Genomic DNA, 20,914 nt, shown 5'->3' with positions numbered 1-20,914 from the left:
TTTACAGCTAAAGCAAGCAGAGAACAGCCACCAAGAGGGACTTGATAGCTAACTGGCTGGCCAGGTATTCATGAAAGGGAGCTTCCCCCCCTCATTTATTACACTAACCTTCCCACGCGGCAGGTGTAACTGGGCCACTGAGTCCTGGGCACCACTTTACTGAGCCAGCGACAGGCTGGGGAGGGCGCTCAGGTCCGGGCTGGGAGGCTGATTGCTAGGACCGGATTACACAGCTGGACGGCCCGGCTGGGCTCTGGGAACGTTAAGGGCTCAGGACGGGAGCTGAGGGAGGAAGGCAGGCAGGCAGGCAGGCAGCTAGCGCGGGGGTGGGGGTGTCTAAGGCGACTTGCTAAAAGGAAAATGCGACCTTGCGCGAGAAGTGGGCCGAGCCTTCCCGCCCCAGCGCCGCGCCGCGCCGGGGTCAAGAGCTGCCCGGCCGGGTTGCGGGTGCCCTCAGAGCGCGGGGCAGGGCTCGCCGGCCTATGCCTTCGCTCAGGCCGCCCCCGCTGCGGGCGTCGGGACATCGCCCAGCCCGGCCTAGCAGCGCTGCCGAGCCCCGGCCCGGCCCGGCCGCGATACGCAGCGGGTGTGTTGTGTGAGCCCCGCTCCAGACCCCTGACCTCGGCTCAGCAGCCCCGGCAGCCTCCACATCCCGCTCCCGAGTCCCGGCTCCCAGGCGGCACCGCGCGAGAGAGCACGGAGTGGAGACGTCAGGGGTGGAGGGGCCCCGGCAGAAACCATGGAGAAGGAAAGTGAGGGCTAGAGGGGGCCAAAGGAACCCATAGAGAGGCAGCGTGAAGGCTAGAGGGGACACACCAGACAGGATGTGTGAAGGCTAGAACACCCCGAAACCATAAATAAGAGCTGTGTAGACCAGGGACCATATACCATAGAGAGGATATGGGAAGGCTAGACGGTGCCAAACCCGACCATAGAGAGGCAATAGCTAGGCTAGATTAACCCGGAATCATAAAGGAGGCACAGGTCAGAGGGGCCAAAGAGAGGAAATCCGGGGGGCACAGGAGAGACAGACTCCCCAGGGCTGGCGGGGCCCCACTCACACGGAGACCAGCAACGTGTGGGCCGTGGGGCCCTGGAGGAGTGGTGGGTGGCTCAGGCACGAGCCTGCTCACCCAGGTGACTGGTCGCTGATAGGGTTGCTAACTTTCTAATGAGACAAAACCAAACACCCTAGACCTGCCCCTTCTCTGAGGCCCCACCCTCTGCTCACTGGATTCCACCTCACTCACTTTCGCTGGGCTGGGGCCGGGAGGAGGTGAGGGCTCTGGGGTGGGGCTGAGGGGTTTGGGGTGTAGGAGGGGGCTCAATTCAAGTCAGGTCTGTGTTTTTGGGGAGCCAGGGTGCAGTATATAGCCAGTCTGAGTCATGAAAGACACCCCGCCCCCCGTCTCTGCTTGAACCAAAACCGATCAGAGAAAAGGCTTACAGAGAGCAGTGAAGAGCCCTTGCGAGACACACCTAGACCCCCTCCTGGCAAGGATGACAAGATTAAGACATCTCTATTAGCATACAGAATGAAGAACAGCGATAACTCCCCTAGCCTCATCTGCATGAAAGATGGGACAGAGATTGGCATAAAGAGTGAAGAATAGAGAAGCACACTGAACTCTGGGACCAGAAAAGCAGGGAAGCACTGCATCATGGGAATTTCTGTTCCAGATGTTAATGAACCTACACCTGCACACACCCAGCTCAACAATTATCAGGCCAATTCTAGTAATAAATCCTTGATTGATATCCAAAATACTGAAGCAGCTTAATTGCATTGTGAGCTCCCTGGAAGAAAACACCACCCATAGCCAAGAGTGATCAGCTCCTATTGTCTAGCCTAAAGAAAACCCTTAAGTAATTGGTTTATCCATAAACAAATCTGGTGTTCTCCCTTGAACCATTGTATTTTCTCTACAAAAACCCCTACCTATGCCCAATTAAGTGTTCTGATGCATAGACTCAAACTCTATATCAGTTCTACTGGGACTCCATCTCCTGACTGATTGTGCTGGGGGCTCTGCCTGTCTTCTGCACTCAGGACCCTGAGCTACCACCATCACCTGGGAACCCCGACCAGTTCACGCTTCAGGGAGTGATGAGATCCTTTTTTCCCCTCTCTCTCTGTTTTCCTTTCTACCTCAGGTATTAACCTTTAATAATGCTATGCTGGTTTTGGCTCTCCTTGTGTAGTTATCACTATTATTCAATAAATAACTTTTATGGTTAAGCTGGTTGCCTCTCTCTCTCTGTCTCTGAACTTTACTCTTTTGTGGTTTTATCTTCCCCCATTTACTCTGCAGCAACACTTCTTTTACCTGAGCTAAAGATCCTTGTAGTGCCCAAAAATACTGTGGGATTTGCTCATCAAGTGGGTAACGACTGGTACAATTGTGACGTGAAAGTGGGATAGGGACGTGTTAAACCTGTGGCACATAAGGGTGGGGGGGCAGCTGAAAGTGCTGCTCAGCCCAGCCTATTGAGACGAGGGGCACATAAGGGTGACAGCTTGAAGGTGCTGTTTAAACCAGTCCATTGAGTACAGGGACATATAAGGGGATCAGCTTGAGAGTGCTGATTAACCCGGTTCGCTCAGACTTGCTCTGTTAGTGTATGTATGTGTGTGTGTGTGTGTCTTCATTTAGTTCGAGGGCTGGAGAAACCCAGTCCTGGGGAACCTAGGTCCTGCAGGATAGCTCCACTGGGAGGGGACTTGCAGAAGGAAGGAGTAGAGCTCCATATGAGAACACAAGTGACATAAGCAGTACATTAATAGAATTACAGAACCTCCCCACCCACCCCGAAGAGTAACCCTAATAAATGAGCATACCCCAAAGTAACGGGCATATCTGGTAACAGGCTCCAGACTTGAGGGTGGGGCTGAGGGATTTGGAGTGCAGGAGGGGGCTGTGGGTTGAGACAGGGGGTTGGGGTGTGGCACAGGGTGCAGGCTCTGAGCTGGGGATGAGGTGTTCAGGATGTGTGAGGGGGCTCTGGGCTGGGGCAGGGAGTTGGGTTGTGTGTGTGGGGGGGTGAGGGCTCTGGCTGGAGTGCAGGCTCTGGGATGGGGCTGGGGATAAGGGGTTTGGAGTGCAGGAGGGGGCTCCGGGTTGGAGGGGTCAGGTCTGGGGCCGGGGGTTGGGGCGCTTGCTTACCTCGGTCGGCTCCAGGTCAGTGGAGCACTGGGGCTAAGGTGGGCTCCCTGCCTGTCCTGGCTCCGCACTGTGCCCCGGAAGCAGCCAGCAGTCTGGCTCCTAAGTGGAAGGGCCAGGAGGCTCTGCATGCTGCTTTTGCCAGCAGGCACTGCCCCACCCCACCCAGCTCCCTTTGGCCACGGTTCCTGGCCAATGGAAGTGCGAAGCCACTGTTTGGGGCAGGTGCAGCGTATGGAGTCCCATGGCCCCTTCCTAGGAGCTGGACCTGTTGGCCGTTTCTGGGGCGCAGTGCGGTGCCAGGATAATTAGGGACTAGCTTGCCTTAGACCCAAAGCACAGGCCCGCTCCCGCTGGGCAGCGCCTTAGGTGGTGTCCTGTCCCTGGATGAGACACGGGTCCAGGGACACAGCTGCCCAGCAGCCTCTGAGTACGCATTGGCACTGGGGGCCTGAATCTCAGCCCCCCAGCTCCTCAGCATGGCCAGCCAGGCTCCGGAGCAAACATGGCCTGGTTGCGGCAGGCGGGCTCACAGGGCTGCTGCAGTGACTCAGCCCCTGTTGCTGGCACCGAACTCCTGGCCAAGTATAGTGCGAGAAACTGCTACCTGTAGGAATTTGCTACCTGTAGCAGTTACTCATATGTAAGGGATTGTAAAAAAAATCTGCTCTTGTAAAAAACTGCTATCTGATGTACCAAATTCCTACAGATAGCAGTTTCTCACTATACTTGACCAGGAGTGTAGTGCCAGCAGGAAGGTATGGGCGCTTCAGGGAAGGTGTGTCCTTGGGGAGGGTCTCTCCGCCTCCGGCCAGTGGCTGACTCTGCCCTGAAGCAGGAAAGATGTGTTATGTGGTTCAGTAAGGCCACATACATTCACAGGGATGAGAACATCCCTGAATCCGGCCAACGCAACTCTAGTGGCCTTGTTAGCTCATGCTGGGAGTGGTGCCATAGCCCTCAGCGATAGTCTGCAGAGAGGGACTATCCTCTCTCTGCACAAGGAGGTGCGTGCAACAGGGGAGGCCTCCTGATTCATACTGAGAAAGGGCAATCAGCTAGTTATCTTAGGTGCCTGTACATGAATGTAAGAAGCCTGGGAAACAAGCAGGAAGAGTTGGAAGTCCTGGCACAATCAAGGAACTATAATATGATTGGAATAACAGAGACTTGGTGGGGTAACTCACATGATTGGAGCACTGTCATAGATGGGTATAAACCAGGGGCCTCAAACTCAATTTATCTTAGGGCCAGTGCCAGTCCTCAAATCCTCCCAGCGGGCCAATAATATCACGGAAGATAGTGTTCACACCACCTCCCAGCCTGTTTCCCACCCTTTTCCCTCGCTCCCTTGACCTCATGTCGCCCCGGCTGACTGTGCCTGGCAACTAGTGACGTTGCCTCCATGGCTGACTCTGCCCAGCAACAAATGATGCTGCCTCCATGGCTGACTCTGCCCAGCAACCAGTGATAGTATCTCTGTTCCTCTCCCCCAGCCAATGGGAGCTGTGGGAGGCGGTGCCTGTAGCAGACAGCTGGCAGCCTGGATGCATAGGTCTCTGTGCGGGCAATAGCAGGGATAGGGAACTGCTTGCAGGGAGCAGAGCTGCCCGAGGTGAATGACAGGTTGCCGAGTGCAACCCCTGGGAGGGTCCAAGGAGCAGCAGGATGGAGCAACGTTGTGGGGAGGAACATGTGAATCTCTCCTGCCCACTCCCCTCCCGTCCCACCCCACCTCAGCCAGCAGCCGTGAGGGCCGGATGAAAGAACTTTTAAAAAAGTTTCCGCGGGCCACATTACGGAGGTTCTTGGGCCGCAGATGGCCCGTGGGCCGGGACTTTGAGTCCCCTGGTATAAACGGTTCAGGAAGGACAGGAGGGGGAGAAAAGGTGGAGGAGTTGCACTGTATGTAAGAGAGCAGTATGATTGCTCAGAGCTCCAGTATTAAACTGGAGAAAAGCCTGTTGACAGTCTTTGGGTTAAGTTTAGAGGCAAGAGCAACAGGGATGATATTGTGGTGGGCATCTGCTATAGACCACCAGACCAGGAGGATAAGGTAGACGAGGCTTTCTTCGGACACTTACAGAAGTTTCTAGATCACACATCCTGGTTCTCATGGGGGACTTCAATCACCCTGATATCTGCTGGGAGAGCAATACAGCAGTGCACAGACAATGCAGGAAGTTTTTGGAGAGTGTTGGGGACAACTTCCTGATACAAGTGCTGGAGGAACCAACTAGGGGCCATGCTTCTCTTGACCTGCTGCTCACAAACACGGAAGAACTGGTAGTGGAAGTAGAAGTTGATGGCAATCCTGGGCAGCAGTGACCATGAGATGGTCAAATTCAGGATCTTGACAAAAGGAAGAAAGGGGGGGCTGCAGAATATGGACCCTGGACTTCAGAAAAGCAGACTTTGACTCCCTCAGGGAACTGATGGGCAGGATCCCCTGGGAGGCTAATATGAGAGGGAAAGGAGTCCAGGAGAGCTGGCTGTATTTTAAAGAAGCCTTATTGAGGGGGCAGGAACAAACTATCCCGATGTGCAAAAAAAATAGGAAATACCCCAGGCATATTTGGCTTAAGAGAGAAATCTTCAGTGAGCTTAAACACAAAGAGGAATCTTACAAGAAGTGGAAACTTGGACAGATTACTAGGGAGGAGTATAAAAACATTGCTCGAGCATACAGGGATGTAATCAGGAAGGCCAAAGCACAATTGCAGTTGCAGCTCATAAGGGATGTGAAGAGTAACAAGAAGGGTTTCTACAGGTATGTTAGCAACAAGAAGGTGGTCAGGGAAAGTGTGGGACCCTTACTGAATGGGGAAGTGACACATGATGTGGAAAAAGCTGTGTGATGTTTTTTTTTGCCTTGGTCTTCACAGACAAGGTCAGCTCCCAGACTGCTGCACTGGGCAGCACAGTATGGGGAGGAGATGAACAGCCCTGAGCAGTGGAAGAACAGGTTAAGGACTATTTAGTAAAGGTGGACATGCACAAGTCTATGGGGCCAGATGCAGTGCATCTTAGGGTGCTGAGGGAGTTGGCTGATGTGATTGCAGAGCCACTGGCCAAGGGCAAGTCATGCCTGACCAACCTGATTGCCTTCTATGATGAGATAAGTGGCTCTGTGGATATGGGTAAAGCAGTGGACGTGATATACCTTGCTTTAGCAAAGCTTTTCATACAGCTTCCCACAGTATTCTTGCCAGCAAATTAAAGATGTATGGATTGGATGAATGTACTAGAAAGTGGATAGAAAACTGGCTAGATTGTCGGGCTCAATGGGTAGTGATCAATGGCTCGATATCTAGTTGGCAGCTGGTATCAAGCGGAGTGCCCCAGAGGTTGGTCCTGGTGCCGGTTTTGTTCAACATCTTCATTAATGATCTGGATGATGAGATAGATTGTACCCTCATCAAGTTTATGGATGACACTAAGCTGTGGGGAGAGGTAGATATGCTGGAGGGCAGGGATAGGGTCCAGAGTGACCTAGACAGATTGGAGGATTGGGCCAAAAGAAATCTGATGAGGTTCAACAAGGACAAGTGCAGAGTCCTGCTCTTAGGATGGAAGAATCCCAGGCACTGCTACAGGCTGGGGACCGACTGGCTAAGTGGCAGTTCTGCAGAAAAGTACCTGAAAATTACAGTGGACGAGAAGCTGGATATGAGTCAACAGTGTGCCCATGTTGCCAAGAAGGCTAACAGCATAAATTAGTAGGAGCATTGTCAGCAGATCGAAGGAAATTATTATTGCCCTCTATTTGGCACTGGTGAGGCCACATCTGGAGTATTGCATCTAGTTTTGGGCCCCCCACTACAGAAAGGACAAATTGGAGAGAGTCCAGCAGAGGGCAACAAAAATGATTAGGGGTCTGGGGCACATGATTTATGAGGAGAGGCTGCGGGAACTGGGCTTATTTAGTCTGCAGAAGAGAAGAGTGAGGGGGGATTTGATAGCAGCCTTCAAGTACCTGAAGGGGAATTCCAAAGTGAATGGAGCTCGGCTGTTCTCAGTGATGGCAGATGACAGAACAAGAAGCAATGGTCTCAAGTTGCAGTGGGGGAGGTCTAAGTTGGATATTAGGAAACACTATTTCACTAGGAGGGTGATGAAGCAGTGGGATGGGTTACCTAGGGAGGTGGTGGAATCGCCGTCCTTAGAAGTTTTTAAGGCCCAGCTTGACAAAGCCCTGGCTGGGATGATTTAGTTGGTGTTGGTCCTGCTTTGAGCAGAGGATTGGACTAGATGACCTCCTGAGGTCTCTTCTAACCGTAATCTTCTATGATTCTGTAATTCTATTCCTTGGTCGGTGGTGCTTACAGTGATCATCCTTCTAGTTTAAACCATGCAGCTCCCTGTTTCCCAAGGTTCAAAGGGGAAAATGGACATTTCTAGGGATAACAAGGGTATCCAGAGTTAGAAGAGTTACTGCTAATGTATGGCTTGCAGGAGCTTCATGCTTCAGATCTTAAAACATCTCTAACTACTCAGGATTAAGAGTTTCTTATCCCTTCCTCTGAAGCTTCTGGTGCTTGACACTGTCAGACATGGGATGCTGGGTTAGATAGACCCTAGTCTGAGCCAGTCTGGTAGTTCCTATGTTCCCTAAAATCCTGTGGGTCTGAATGTTTAATTTGCATGCATGGAGTAGCTACTACAGTTCTTACATTAAATACATGGTGACCTCATGGCTTCTGCGTGGCCCTGGCTCAGATCACACACAAACACTATCGACTCAGACCATATTGGCAGTGTGTGCCAGATATGCATAGTTTGGGCCACAAGTCATTATTTGTAGAACCCTGTCCCAGGAGGTAGCCTTCAGTCTGTAAAGAGCTCCTTAGCTGTTGCTTCTTGCTCATGTGCTTGTCTCTTAGGTGCTCCTGCTCTTTCCTGGCTTTTAGAAGTTGTTTCTATATACTTCTTTCTTGCTTCTGTCAAAGTCAGATTCAGGACTCACATAATTTGTCAGACCACTCTGTTTATTAGCAAAGCGCTTTGCCAGTGCACCCAGATATATGTGAGCCCCCTGCAAAAGCTCAGTCTAACTTATTTATACAGAAGCCAACATAGGAGACAAAAGGAAGCAGAAACTGACAAATATACATACATATCTTATTTGCCGTTTACCAATCTCCTAGCTCAGTAGGAGCTCTAAGTTAATTAGTTTGAGGACCCATTGTCTCACACTCCTTAATGTTTCTCTTCCTGACAACTATATTTCAACAAACCCTTCAAGTAGCATTTCTTTAATGAATTATAATTTCAATATAATTCATTCTACTTTCACACTTCCTTTTTAGTTGTTGCTGGTGAACATCCAGTTGAAATGACACCTTCTGTAGAGTCAATGCTGCAGGCAGCCACCGTCATGATGCCCACACTGCTAGTACACATTCACTGTGCCACCGACTGCAACTCCAGAAAGTGTAGCGACAGGTGCTTCCCTCAGTGAGTCACTCCTAGGTCATTTAGTACTTTAAAGCAGAGCTTCCACAGGCTCCACAGCCAGCACCTGCCCCACTTGGGCTGCTGTAACAATGCTGCCTTTGGTGGGACACAACTGAGAGTATCAGTTCAGGACAAATTGCTTAGAGCAGGGCAGTCACAGCCCCAGGTTGGTGGTTCTCCACCTCTAAGGCACACCAAACCAGCCAAATAGAGAGGACTTTGGTCTCACCCCACTGGCTAACCATAAGTCATACAAGCAGTTCCCTTAGACACTCCAGTTTCCCAGTATCAGCACCAGTGCCGACTCCAATCCACATACGAAGTCTTCCTGGGGATGTTCAAGGTAGCATGTGAGCAATGCCTGCCACCTGCAAACTGAGTCAGGCATGGACATGTGACTTGCCCATGTGACTCCAAACTCCATCTTGCTGCTGTGATTTTCCACAGTAAGAACAAAGGGGTGACCTTCCACAGGGCAGAGAATATAAAAGGCCTGGAAACCCCTCCATTTTGTCTTCAATCCTGCTTCTTACTTCTGGAGGAACCTTGCTGCAAACTGAAGCTCTGAAGAAAGGACTGAATGACCCATCCCAGCTGTGGATGTACTCCAGAGACTTGATTTGAACCTGCAGTTTATTCTATCACTGCTACAATCCTGAATGAAGAACTTTGCCATTACTGTATGTAATTGATTCCATTTAATCAATTCTAGCTCTCATCTATATTTCTTTCTTTTTCTGAATAAACCTTTAGATTTTAGATTCTAAAGGATTGGCAACAGCGTGATTTGTGGGTAAGATCTGACTTGTATATTGACCTGGGTCTGGAGCTTGGTCCTTTGGGATCGGGAGAACCTTTTCTTCTTTTACTGGGGTATTGGTTTTCATAACCATTAGTCCCCATAACGAGCTCCCAAGGTCCATTGTCAGTTAAGTGTTTCTTGACTGGGCACTCACTGAGAATAGTCCTTTCTCAAGAAACTGACCAAATGCTTCACTGAGGTTACTTAGAATCAAACACATTAAGATATAAGTACATAGCCAATATTCATAACTTTAAATACAAAAATGATACGCATATACAGACAACATAATCATAACCAGCAAATCATATTCTTGTCATAGACACCTCACTTGACAACCTTTGTACTATATTTGCTGCAAATATATAACAGTGGTTGCAACAGTGATCTATACGGTCACAGTTCATGTCAATAACATCAGAGGCACCATCACCTCAGAACCTAGTGACCAAGCACAGGCCTATTCTACCAGTCTGGAACAGGAGGCTATGTGGGGCATATGACACTGAACTTCCTAGAGGGGTGAGCTAATGGGGCATCCCCAGGGGGAGCACAGGGTAGAGTGGTCCAGCTGAAGATTCCCAGTGCCAGTGCTGGGTGGAGTGGCCAAGCTGAAGATCCCTAGGGGTGGTGCCAGGCAGAGTAGCTGAACTGGGGAAGCCCAGGGGTGACACGGAGTTGATGGGATGGGGGGTATTGATCTTTCCCATGCTGACATTGGAATGCTTTCACACATTGGTCTGTGAGGTGTCACTCCTACCCTTCGTCCAGCCTGCCAGACACTTGAGTCTCCATAGCCGAAGTCTGATTCCTACACAATGAAATCTCCATCACCTTGTCAAGGAGAGCCTGGGTACTGGGGTTGGCCGTGCTGCAGCGCCTTCCAAAGGTCACAGCATGGATGGGAAAGACCTGGATCTGCCTGAGAAGATGGATATTGAAGTCTCCTATGCTGGGGAAGAACTGGATCTGGAGGCTCTTGGGGATGTTATAGCCATCACTGAGGACAACGTAAATGTTAGAACAGAACAGGGACCCAGGTGCCTTTATCTCAGGGGCCTAGATATATTGATCTCAGTTGATATTTCCTCCAAGCAGGTTTAGGTATTTTTTGGCTGTTTAAACCTTCTTCAGCTTTTTATCTCTCCCCCAAGTCCATGTTATGAGGTCCTACTACTCTATGATACCATTGTTGCAAGTCTGCTGCAGCATAGAGTGATATTCCATCGGAGCATTCACCTCTCAGTCTGAGCCAGCACCACAGTCACATAGTGACCCAGACAGGCAAACAGATTAGTGCTGTTTGCACTGTATCTTCCAGGAGCTCCAAACTCTACCTGGGAATGTCCCAGATCATGGGTGTGGCAGGTAATTCCTGTTTCTCTAGGGAGAGACATGCCTAATGTAAATCCTGGGAAGTGTTATGCGCGTCAAAGGACTCTTAAGTAATGGGCCAGACACGAAGGAATTCTGGGGCTAAACAAAGTTAAGTGGGTTTCCTAGGAAATACATGGGGAGAGCGGGAATGCAAATTCCCCACCTCCAGAGCCAGAATTTTGAAGCTACAGCTTGAAGAGAAACCAGTTGTCTGACTGATTATCTATTCACAGTCTCTAATGGTCAAAGGCCCAAACTGAATAAAGGAGAAAATCACTTTTCATGGGTGTTCTTGTTTTGAGAAAAAGTTGTAACCACTATTCTTGGGGGAATTCTGCATCAAAAAATTCAAAATTCTGTGCCAAAAAATACAAAATTCTGAAGCAAACAAAAACTGCAGAGGGAAAAGGGTGGGGCAGGCAAACTAAAGCTGGGGGCTGGGGCAAAAGGGGGGAACAAAGGGCTGCAAGGGGAGAGGGGGAGACTGCTGCAGGGAAGGGGGAGTGTCAGTACAAGGGTCAGCGTGTGTGTTGGCTGCTGCTTGAGACCCAAATGGCGGCGAAAGGGTGTGGCAAGCGAGGCAAGCAGCTGAGTCCTTGAGGTAAGAGCTGAGGCAGATGGTAAATAGCCAGTGGGGGTGGTGGAGGGGGTGCTAGAGGGGGCAGTGACAGTAGTGGAGAGGAAAGGGGCGGGGACACAGATAGACTAGGGGGCAGGCTCCACGACACACCACCTATGTCCTCACAAATACAGTCAAGACCCCCACCACAAGAGCACAGTTTGAAAGTTACTCAGTCTTGGAGACCCCCTCCACAGTGGTCCTCAGAGTCTCTGCGCGCTCCCCCAGTAGATGGCCCTCTTCTTCCTCCTCCTTGGGGCTCCAGCAGCTCCATTGGCAGTCCGGTGGCCAGCCAAGAAGGACCCCTCTCAGGTAGTGGTGTCCACAGCAGCAGTAGCAACGGCTGGGGCTGGGGTCCCTCACTCCCCGCCTCTGGGGAGCAGGCCAGCAGGCCCCCACAAGGGGCTGCAGCAGGAGCAGCAGCAACCAAGGGTTGTTGGGGGTCTACCAGCCAGCAACCAGGTAGCAGAGAAGCGAGTGGGGCCTGGCCCAGACAAGGAAGTAGCTGGAACAACAACAGCAGCAGCAAGGGCCCAGGGCCTAGCACTTATTGGAAAACCCAGAGGTGGGTGGGCACAAGCCTGCCCACTTCTAAAGGCCCCTCTCCCAGCCTAGCAGGAGGGACCACTGGACCCAGGAACCGAATGAATACGGGGGACAACTAATGAAAAACAGGGATCGGAGTGATGGCCACAGGTTCAAAACAAGGGTACTGGATGGGGACACCGAGCGGAGGACCCCAGACAGCGCCCACTGCTCCTCAAAGGTATCTGTGGAGCCAGCAGATGCTGCCCAGTGGAACTCTGCCTGGAGACATGAGACTAGGGAGGAGTGGAAATAGGCTCCACAGTCGCAGAGCACCCCCTCATCCAACATCTTCCTCGTGGTGTTATAGATGGTGACTTTAGCTAGACTCAGGAGGAGGCTGATGAGGAGGTCTCGCAACTTTGTGGGGCCTCAGATAGGGTGTGCGAAAATGAACAGGTGCGGGGAAAAGTGCAGTCAGAACCTCAACAAGAGGTTCTGGAGGAACCGGACTAGGAGCTGCAACCTGGCTCATTCGAGGTAAGCGTGGGGCAGGTTCTCCCTCACACCACAGAAAATACATGCACGTACTCACGGCTCCATGAAGGAGTTGCCAACCAATGTCCCCGGCAGGCTTTGGGACCAAGGTGGAATAAAGGCTGGCCAACCGGCGCTCCTCACCTTCCACAGGTGGTAAATAGTCCCTCCACTTGGTGTTGGGGTGGGATGAGAGGGTGAGGAAATGCAACGTGTGGAGCACGAGCATGTAGAGTTGGTCCCTGGGCATGGTTTGGAAGCGAACCGGCTGCAGGGTGCGCAGCTGGCTTGGAGTATGGGAGCAGGAAAGCCGGGGTGGAAGGGGGGCTCACGGAACAGGGGCCTGATAAAAAGGTCCGGAGGGCCCGGGGTGAGGGGTGGGCGGGGAGCGCCCTCTCGCAGGGCCCGCCGTAGGAAGACAAGAGAAGGGGGCAGCAACGCAGTGCCCACCTCCTGGAGTATGTGCAGGGGGGTCAGAAGGGCGGAGAGCCCCATGTGCCAACCAAGCGCATGGGAATCCACCCAGTCCCCCCGTTGTAGTCCAGGAGGTCTCCGACCCTGGTAATTTCTGCCAGGACCAACCTCTGGAGCACCGAGGGAGACTCCGCCACCTGCACACGTATATTGGGGTTGTATAGCTGGGGCTCCACGAGGAGGTCCGCCCCCTCGGTGGCCACAACAGACTTGGTCGCCGAAAGGAGCTTCCAGGTCTGAAGGAGATCCTGGTAGAAGACTGGCAGCTCTGAGAGGTCTCGCAGAAGACCCTTTGGGTAAAGAAAAAAGAGCTGCCGGTCGTATCGGAGCCCTTGGAGGCAACGCAGAAAGGCAAGCACCACAGGGAATTTTTTTTTCTATTTACTGTTCACTGTCTACAGTTAATCCCCTCTGCTGGCTGCGTGCTTACATTGCAGAATGCAAAATCACTCCTTTGGCTGTATTCAGTCTCCCTCTGCTGGCTATAGACCCTCAGTACAGGCTAAAGCTCTCTCTCTCGCTCTTGCTCTCGCTCTCTCTTGCTCCTCCCCCTTCCCCTGCTTTTTTGAACAGCTCTGGCAGTAACTGCAGAACCATTCTCCTTTGTTCTATCTTTATCTGCCTACTTCCCCTCTCTTACTAGCTGCTTCATGCTGCACCTGAAGCAAAATGCAGCTGCAGTCTGCACCTTCTGTTTCTAGGTGAAGTTTTTTTACTTATTTATCGTAAGCAGGGTCTGAATGAGCTCTCCCCTGACAGCTACCTGGGAGGACTTCAGGAGCAAACTCTATTTACATGAAGACACCTACTCTGCATAGGTATCTAGCAGACAGAAGCTGTGTTCCTTGAAGTGATCAACTTTGGCTAGTGTTGGGTACACTTTAGTACTGAATGCAGGGGTAGTGAAATGTTGTCTTTACTGTATGATAAAGGGGAGCAGAACTGTGCTGAGCCTGTCCTGATTGAGGTGTAACCCTCAGCGGAAAGAAATTCACTAAGCCCTGGTCTACACTATGGGGTTAGGTCGAATTTAGCCGTGTTAGGTCAATTTTAAAATGAATGCATCTACACAACTAATCCCGTTCTGTTGACCTAAAGGGCTCTTAAAATTGACTTCTGTACTTCTCTCCGGCGATGGGAGTAGATCTAAAATCGACCTTGCTGGGTCAAATTTAGGGTAGTTCAGATGTAATTTGACAGTATTGGCTTCTGGGAGCTATCCCAGGGTGGTCCAATGTGACTTCTCTGGACAGCACTTTGAACTCCGATGAACTAGCCAGGTACACAGGAAAAGCCCTGGGAAATTTTGAATTTCATTTCCTGTTTGGTCAGCGTGGCAAGCTCAGCAGCACAGGTGACCATGCAGTCCCCCCAGAATTGTAAATGAGCTCCAGCATGGAGTGAATGGGAGACACTGGATCTGATTGCGATATGGGGAGAAGAATCTGTGCAGGCTGAACTCCAATCAGAAAGAAGAAATGCTAATATATATGCCAAAATTGGACAGGGCATGGTGGAGAGAGGCTACAATAGGGACACACAGCAGTGCCATATGAAAGTTAAGGAGCTCAGGCAAGCCTACCAAAAGACAAAGGAGGCAAATGGTCACTCCAGGTCAGAGTCCCATACATGCCGCTTCTATGATCAGCTGCATGGCCTTCTAGGGGGGACCCTACCACTACACCACCACTGTCCGTAGACACCTGCAAGGGGGAAGTCTCACGCAACAGGGAGGAGGATTTTGTGGATGAGGAAGAGGAGGAGGAGGAGAATGCACAGCTGGCAAGCAATGAATCCATTCTCCCCGGCAGCCAGGACTTTTTCATCACCCTGGAGCCAATACCCTCCCAAGGCGGGATCCCTGACCCTGAAGCCAGAGAAGGCATCTCTGGTGGGTGCACATTTGTAACTACAGTACAGGGTTTAAAAGCAATAGTGTTTAATGTTTGATTTGCCCTGAAGAATTGGGATGCATTCGTGGCCAATACAGCTACTGGAAAAGTCTGTTAACGTGTCTGGGGATGGAGCGGGAATCCTCCAGGGACATCTCCGGGAAGCTCTCCTGGAGGTACTCTGAAAGCCTTTGCAGAAGGTTTCTGGGGAGGGCTGCCTTATTTTGTTCTCCATGGTAGGACACTTTACCACACCAAGCCGGTAGCAAGTAGTCTGGAATCATTGCAGCACAAAGCATGGCAGCGAATGGTCCTGGGTTTTGGTCGCATTCAAGCATCATTTGGTCTATATCTTTCTGTGTTAGCCTCAGGAGAGTGATATAATTCATGGCCACCTGGTTGAAATAGTGGAATTTTTGTAAGGGAACAGTAAAAGGACCCTGTTCATGCTGGGCTGTTTGCACTTGGCGAAAAGGGATCATCTTGGAGAATAGCCACGTGGTGGGGTGGGAGGAGGTGTGTGCTGCACATCCACCTGAAAACCACAGCCCCTCCTTTTAAATGTGAAACCCAACTGGCATTGCTTGCTATGGGAAAGGAGGGCGCTGCAGTCTGTAACTATTCCCACGTGTTATGAAAGTGTAAGAAGCCAACCCCACATGCCCATTGGCTTACCATGGCTGCCTAGAGACCGAATTCTGTTGTCCAGCCGTGTGTGATGTGTCACCATACTGGCAGGCACTCAATATAAAAAGCAAAATGCGACCTTGTACCTAAAGCACATGTGCTGTCTGCTGTGAATTGCTTGATTCACTGTGAAAGAGTCTCCCTTTTGTTCTCAGAAATGTATCATCTTAAATTTTACTCTTCCTTTTTATCCCTGCACAGGTGCAAATGTTTCTATGCTCCCCCTATCATCTCCGTCCCTGATGTTATCGCAGATTAGAAGACAAAAAAAAAACCACTCGCGATGATATGTTTTCCAAGCTCATGCAGTCCTCCCGCACTGATAGGGCACAGCTTAATGCATGGAGGCATTCAGTGGCAGAGGCCAGGAAAGCATTAAGTGACCACCATGAGCAGAGGCAGGAGGCGATGTTGAGGCTAATGGGGGAGCAAACGGACATGATGACGTGTCTGGTGGAGCTACAGGAAAGCCAACAAGAGCACAGACCCCCGCTGCAGCCATTGTATAACCGCCTGCCCTTCTCCCCAAGTTCCATATCCTCCTCACCCAGATGCCCAAGAATGCCGGGAGGGGGGAGGCTCCAGGCACCCAGCCACTCCACTCCAGAGGATGGCCCAAGCAACAGAAGGCTGTCATCAAACAGTTTTGATTTATAGTGTGGCTACAATAAGCCATGTGGTCTTGTCCTTACCTCCTCCCCAACCCCACCACACCTGGGCTACCTTGTCAGTTATCTCACTTTTTTTTAATTAATAAAAAAAGAATGCATGGTTTCAAAACAATAGTTACTTTATTTCCTTTGCCAGCTGTGATTGAAGTGGGGAGGGTGGCTGGCTTACAGGGAATTAAAATCAGCAAAGGGGGCGGGTTTGCAGCAAGGAGAAACACACACAACTGTCACACTGTAGCCTGGCCAGTCATGAAACTGGTTTTCAAAGCCTCTCTGATATGTAGCGTGCCTAGCTGTGCTCTTCTAATCGTCCTGGTGTCTGGCTGCTCAAAATCAGCCTCCAGGCGATTTGACTCAACATCCCACCCTGACATAAACGTCTCCCCCTTACTCTCACAGATATTATGGAGCAAGCAGCAATAACAATGGGAATGTTGGCTGTGCTGAGGTCTAACCTAGTCAGCAAACAGTGCCAGCGAGCTTTTAAACATCCAAATGCACATTCTACCACCATTCTGCACTTGCTCAGCCCATAGTTGAATTGCTCCTTACTACTGTCCAGGCTGCCTGTGTACAGCTTCATGAGCCATGGGAGCAAGGGGTAGGCTGGGTCCCCAAGGATAACTATTGGCATTTCAACATCTCCAATGGTAATTTTCTGGCCCGGGAAGTAAGTCCCTTCTTGCAGCTGCTCGAACAGCCCAGAGTTCCTAAAGATGCGAGCGTCATGCACCTTTCCCAGCCGTCCCACGTTGATGTCAGTGAAACATCCCTTGTGATCCACCAGTACTTGCAGCACCATTGAGAAGTACCCCTTGCGGTTTACGTACTGGTTGGCAAGGTGGTCCGATGCCAAGATAGACGGAATGCACATCCCTATCGCCCCACCACAGTTAGGGAACCCCATTGCAGCAAAGCCATCCAATATGACCTGCACATTTCCTAGAGTCACTACCCTTGATAACATATCAGTGATTGCATTGGCTACTTGGATCACAGCAGTCCCCACAGTAGATTTGCCCACTCCAAATTGATTCCCGACTGACTGGTAGTAGTCAGGCATTGCAAGCTTCCACAGGGCTATCACCACTTGCTTCTCAACTGTCAAGGCAGCTCTCTTCTTGGTATTCCTGCACTTCAGGGTGGGGGAAAGCAACTCACAAAGTTCAAGGAAAATGGCCTTACACATGCAAAAGTTCCACATGCCACTGAGAATCATCCCATACCTGCAACACTATGCGGTCCCACCGGTCTGTGCTTGTTTGCCGGGCCCAGAATCGGTATTCCACTGTATCAACCAGCCCCACTGCTGCTGTCATAAATATAAAGGGAAGGGTAAACCCCTTTGAAATCCCTCCTGGCCAGGGGAAAGCTCCTCTCACCTGTAAAGGGTTAAGAAGCTAAAGGTAACCTCGCTGGCACCTGACCAAAATGACCAATGAGGAGACAAGATACTTTCAAAAGCTGGGAGGTGGCAGAGAAGAAGAAAACTGGTCGCAGTTGGAGCGGAGACCAGAAGGGACCACCCCAGACCACACCCTATTCCCGGGGGCCGCCCAAAGCCCCACCTACCTCCCAAAGAACCCTCCAGACCCCTTATCGTCCCACCACCCCGTTCTCCAGCAACCCTCCTCGCCCCAGTGACCCGTCAGCTGGACGATGTTTTAAATGTAACGAGCTGGGGCATGTAAAGGCCAACTGCCCCAAGAACCCCAACAGATTGCAGTTCATTGCACCGGAATCACACCAGAGGTCCACAGGCCCAGATACCTCCCAGATACCCTTGGAGCGGAGGGAAACTGTGAGTGTGGGCGGGAAGAAGGTCACCGCATGGAGGGACACCAGAGCACAAGTGTCAGCTATCCATGCTTCCTTAGTGGACCCCAATTTAATCAACCCAGAGATCCAAGTGACGATTCAACCCTTCAAGTCCAACTCTTTCAATTTGCCTACAGCCAAGTTGCCTGTCCAGTACAAGGGCTGGTCAGGAATGTGGACTTTTGCAGTCTATGATGATTATCCCATCCCCATGCTGTTGGGGGAAGACTTGGCCAATCATATGAAGCAGGCCAAGAGGGTGGGAATGGTCACCCGCAGCCAGGCTAAACAAGCCGTGAGGCCTAGCTCTGTTCCGGAAACTTCTATCAGGACCCAGTCAGAGGTGATGGACCCGGACCCCAGGCCAATGTCTGCAACAGCAGTAGTGGATCCAGTCCCAGAGACCCAGACGGAACCAGTCCCAGAACCGGAACCAGCCAAACAACCAACACCAGACCCCGTGCCAGCACTGAATCCAGTACTTGCAACCTCAACACCAGAGGGCCCCACTGAACCTGAACTGGCAGCAGCCGATAACCCTACACAAGAGGCTCAGCCGGAGCCTGAATCCCAACATAGTGCACCAGCGGAGAGCGGTTCACAGTCAACAGAAACAGCTCCATCCCCTATATCGCTTCCAGAGGGACCAAGCCTATGTCCCCAGTCCAATGAGGAACTGATGTCTCCAGCATCAAGGGAACAGTTCCAGACCGAACAGGAAGCAGATGAAAGCCTCCAGAGAGCTTGGACGGCGGCACGGAGCAACCCACCGCCTCTCAGCTCTTCTAATCGATCCAGGTTTGTTGTAGAAAGAGGACTTTTATACAAGGAAACTCTTTCTGGTGGACACCAGGAAGACTGGCATCCTCAGAGACAGTTGGTAGTTCCAACTAAATACTGGGCCAAGCTCTTGAGCTTAGCCCACGATCACCCTAGTGGCCATGCTGGGGTGAACAGGACCAAAGACCGTTTGTGGGGGGGTCATTCCACTGGGAGGGAATGGGCAAGGATGTTTCTACCTATGTCCAGTCTTGTGAGGTGTGCCAAAGAGTGGGAAAACCCCAAGACCAGGTCAAAGCCCCTCTACAACCACTCCCCATCATTGAAGTTCCATTTCAGCGAGTAGCTGTGGATATTCTGGGTCCTTTTCCGAAAAAGACACCCAGAGGAAAGCAGTACATACTGACTTTCATGGATTTTGCCACCCGATGGCCGGAAGCAGTAGCTCTAAGCAACACCAGGGCTAAAAGTGTGTGCCAGGCACTAGCAGACATTTTTGCCAGGGTAGGTTGGCCCTCCGACATCCTCACAGATGCAGGGACTAATTTCCTGGCAGGAACTATGAAAAACCTTTGGGAAGCTCATGGGGTAAATCACTTGGTTGCCACTCCTTACCATCATCAAACAAATGGCATGGTGGAGAAGTTTAATGGAACTTTGGGGGCCATGATACGTAAATTCGTAAATGAGCACTCCAATGATTGGGACCTAGTATTGCAGCAGTTGCTCTTTTGCCTACAGAGCTGTACCACATCCCAGTTTAGGGTTTTCCCCATTTGAACTTGTATATGGCCGTGAGGTTAAGGGGCCATTGCAGTTGGTGAAGCAGCAATGGGAGGGATTTACACCTTCTCCAGGAACTAACATTCTGGACTTTGTAACCAACCTACAAAACACCCTCCGAACCTCTTTAGCCCTTGCTAGAGAAAACTTACAGGATGCTCAAAAAGAGCAAAAAGCCTGGTATGATAAACATGCCAGAGAGCGTTCCTTCAAAGTAGGAGACCAGGTCATGGTCTTAAAGGCGCTCCAGGCCCATAAAATGGAAGCATCGTGGGAAGGGCCATTCATGGTCCAGGAGCGCCTGGGAGCTGTTAATTATCTCATAGCATTCCCCACCTCCAACCGAAAGCCTAAGGTGTACCATATTAATTCTCTAAAGCCCTTTTATTCCAGAGAATTGAAGGTTTGTCAGTTTACAGCCCAGGGAGGAGACGACGCTGAGTGGCCTGAAGGTGTCTACTACGAAGGGAAATGTGCTGGTGGTGTGGAAGAGGTGAACCTCTCCATGACCCTTGGGCGTATGCAGCGACAGCAGATCCAGGAGCTGTGCACTAGCTACGCGCCAACGTTCTCAGCCACCCCAGGACTGACTGAACGGGCATACCACTCCATTGACACAGGTAATGCTCACCCAATTAGGGTCCAACCTTACCGGGTGTCTCCTCACGCTAAAACTGCTATAGAACGGGAGATCCAGGATATGTTACAGATGGGTATAATCCGCCCCTCTGAAAGTGCATGGGCATCTCCAGTGGTTCTAGTTCCCAAACCAGATGGGGAAATACGTTTTTGCGTGGACTACCGTAAGCTAAATGCTGTAACTCGCCCAGACAACTATCCAATGCCACGCACAGATGAACTATTAGAGAAACTGGGACGGGCCCAGTTCATCTCTACCTTGGACTTAACCAAGGGGTACTGGCAGGTACCGCTAGATGAATCTGCCAAGGAAAGGTCAGCCTTCATCACACATCTCGGGCTGTATGAATTTAATGTACTCCCTTTTGGGCTGCGAAATGCACCCGCCACTTTCCAAAGACTTGTAGATGGTCTCCTAGCGGGATTAGGAGAATATGCAGTCGCCTACCTTGACGACGTGGCCATATTTTCGGATTCCTGGGCAGACCACCTGGAACATCTACAAAAAGTCCTTGAGCGCATAAGGGAGGCAGGACTAACTGTTAAGGCTAAGAAGTGTCAAATAGGCCTAAACAGAGTGACTTACCTTGGACACCAGGTGGGTCAAGGAACTATCAGCCCCCTACAGGCCAAAGTGGATGCTATCCAAAAGTGGCCTGTCCCAAAGTCAAAGAAACAGGTTCAATCCTTCT

General features: G+C 51.0%; 1 protein-coding gene across 3 annotated transcripts in view; it reads right to left on the bottom strand.

The window, feature by feature from the left end:
- The window catches only part of DELE1 (DAP3 binding cell death enhancer 1), a 44,091-nt gene extending 43,335 nt beyond the window's left edge, over nt 1-756 (bottom strand). For 2 of the 3 annotated variants that reach the window (XM_084635737.1, XM_084635738.1), the window contains exon 1: nt 621-744. In XM_084635737.1, the coding sequence (XP_084491863.1) occupies nt 621-741 (121 nt within the window). In that variant the 5' untranslated portion in view covers nt 742-744. Of the gene's footprint in view, nt 1-620 lie in introns of all 3 variants that reach the window. The other variant, XM_084635736.1, reaches the window with a different exon arrangement.
- Between the last annotated feature and the right edge of the window lie 20,158 nt (nt 757-20,914).

The sequence above is a fragment of the Lepidochelys olivacea genome, assembly GCF_965140295.1.
Source record: "Lepidochelys olivacea isolate rLepOli2 genome assembly, chromosome: 8".
Classification (NCBI taxonomy): Eukaryota; Metazoa; Chordata; order Testudines; family Cheloniidae; genus Lepidochelys; species Lepidochelys olivacea.
This window is presented reverse-complemented; position numbering and strand designations above follow the sequence as displayed.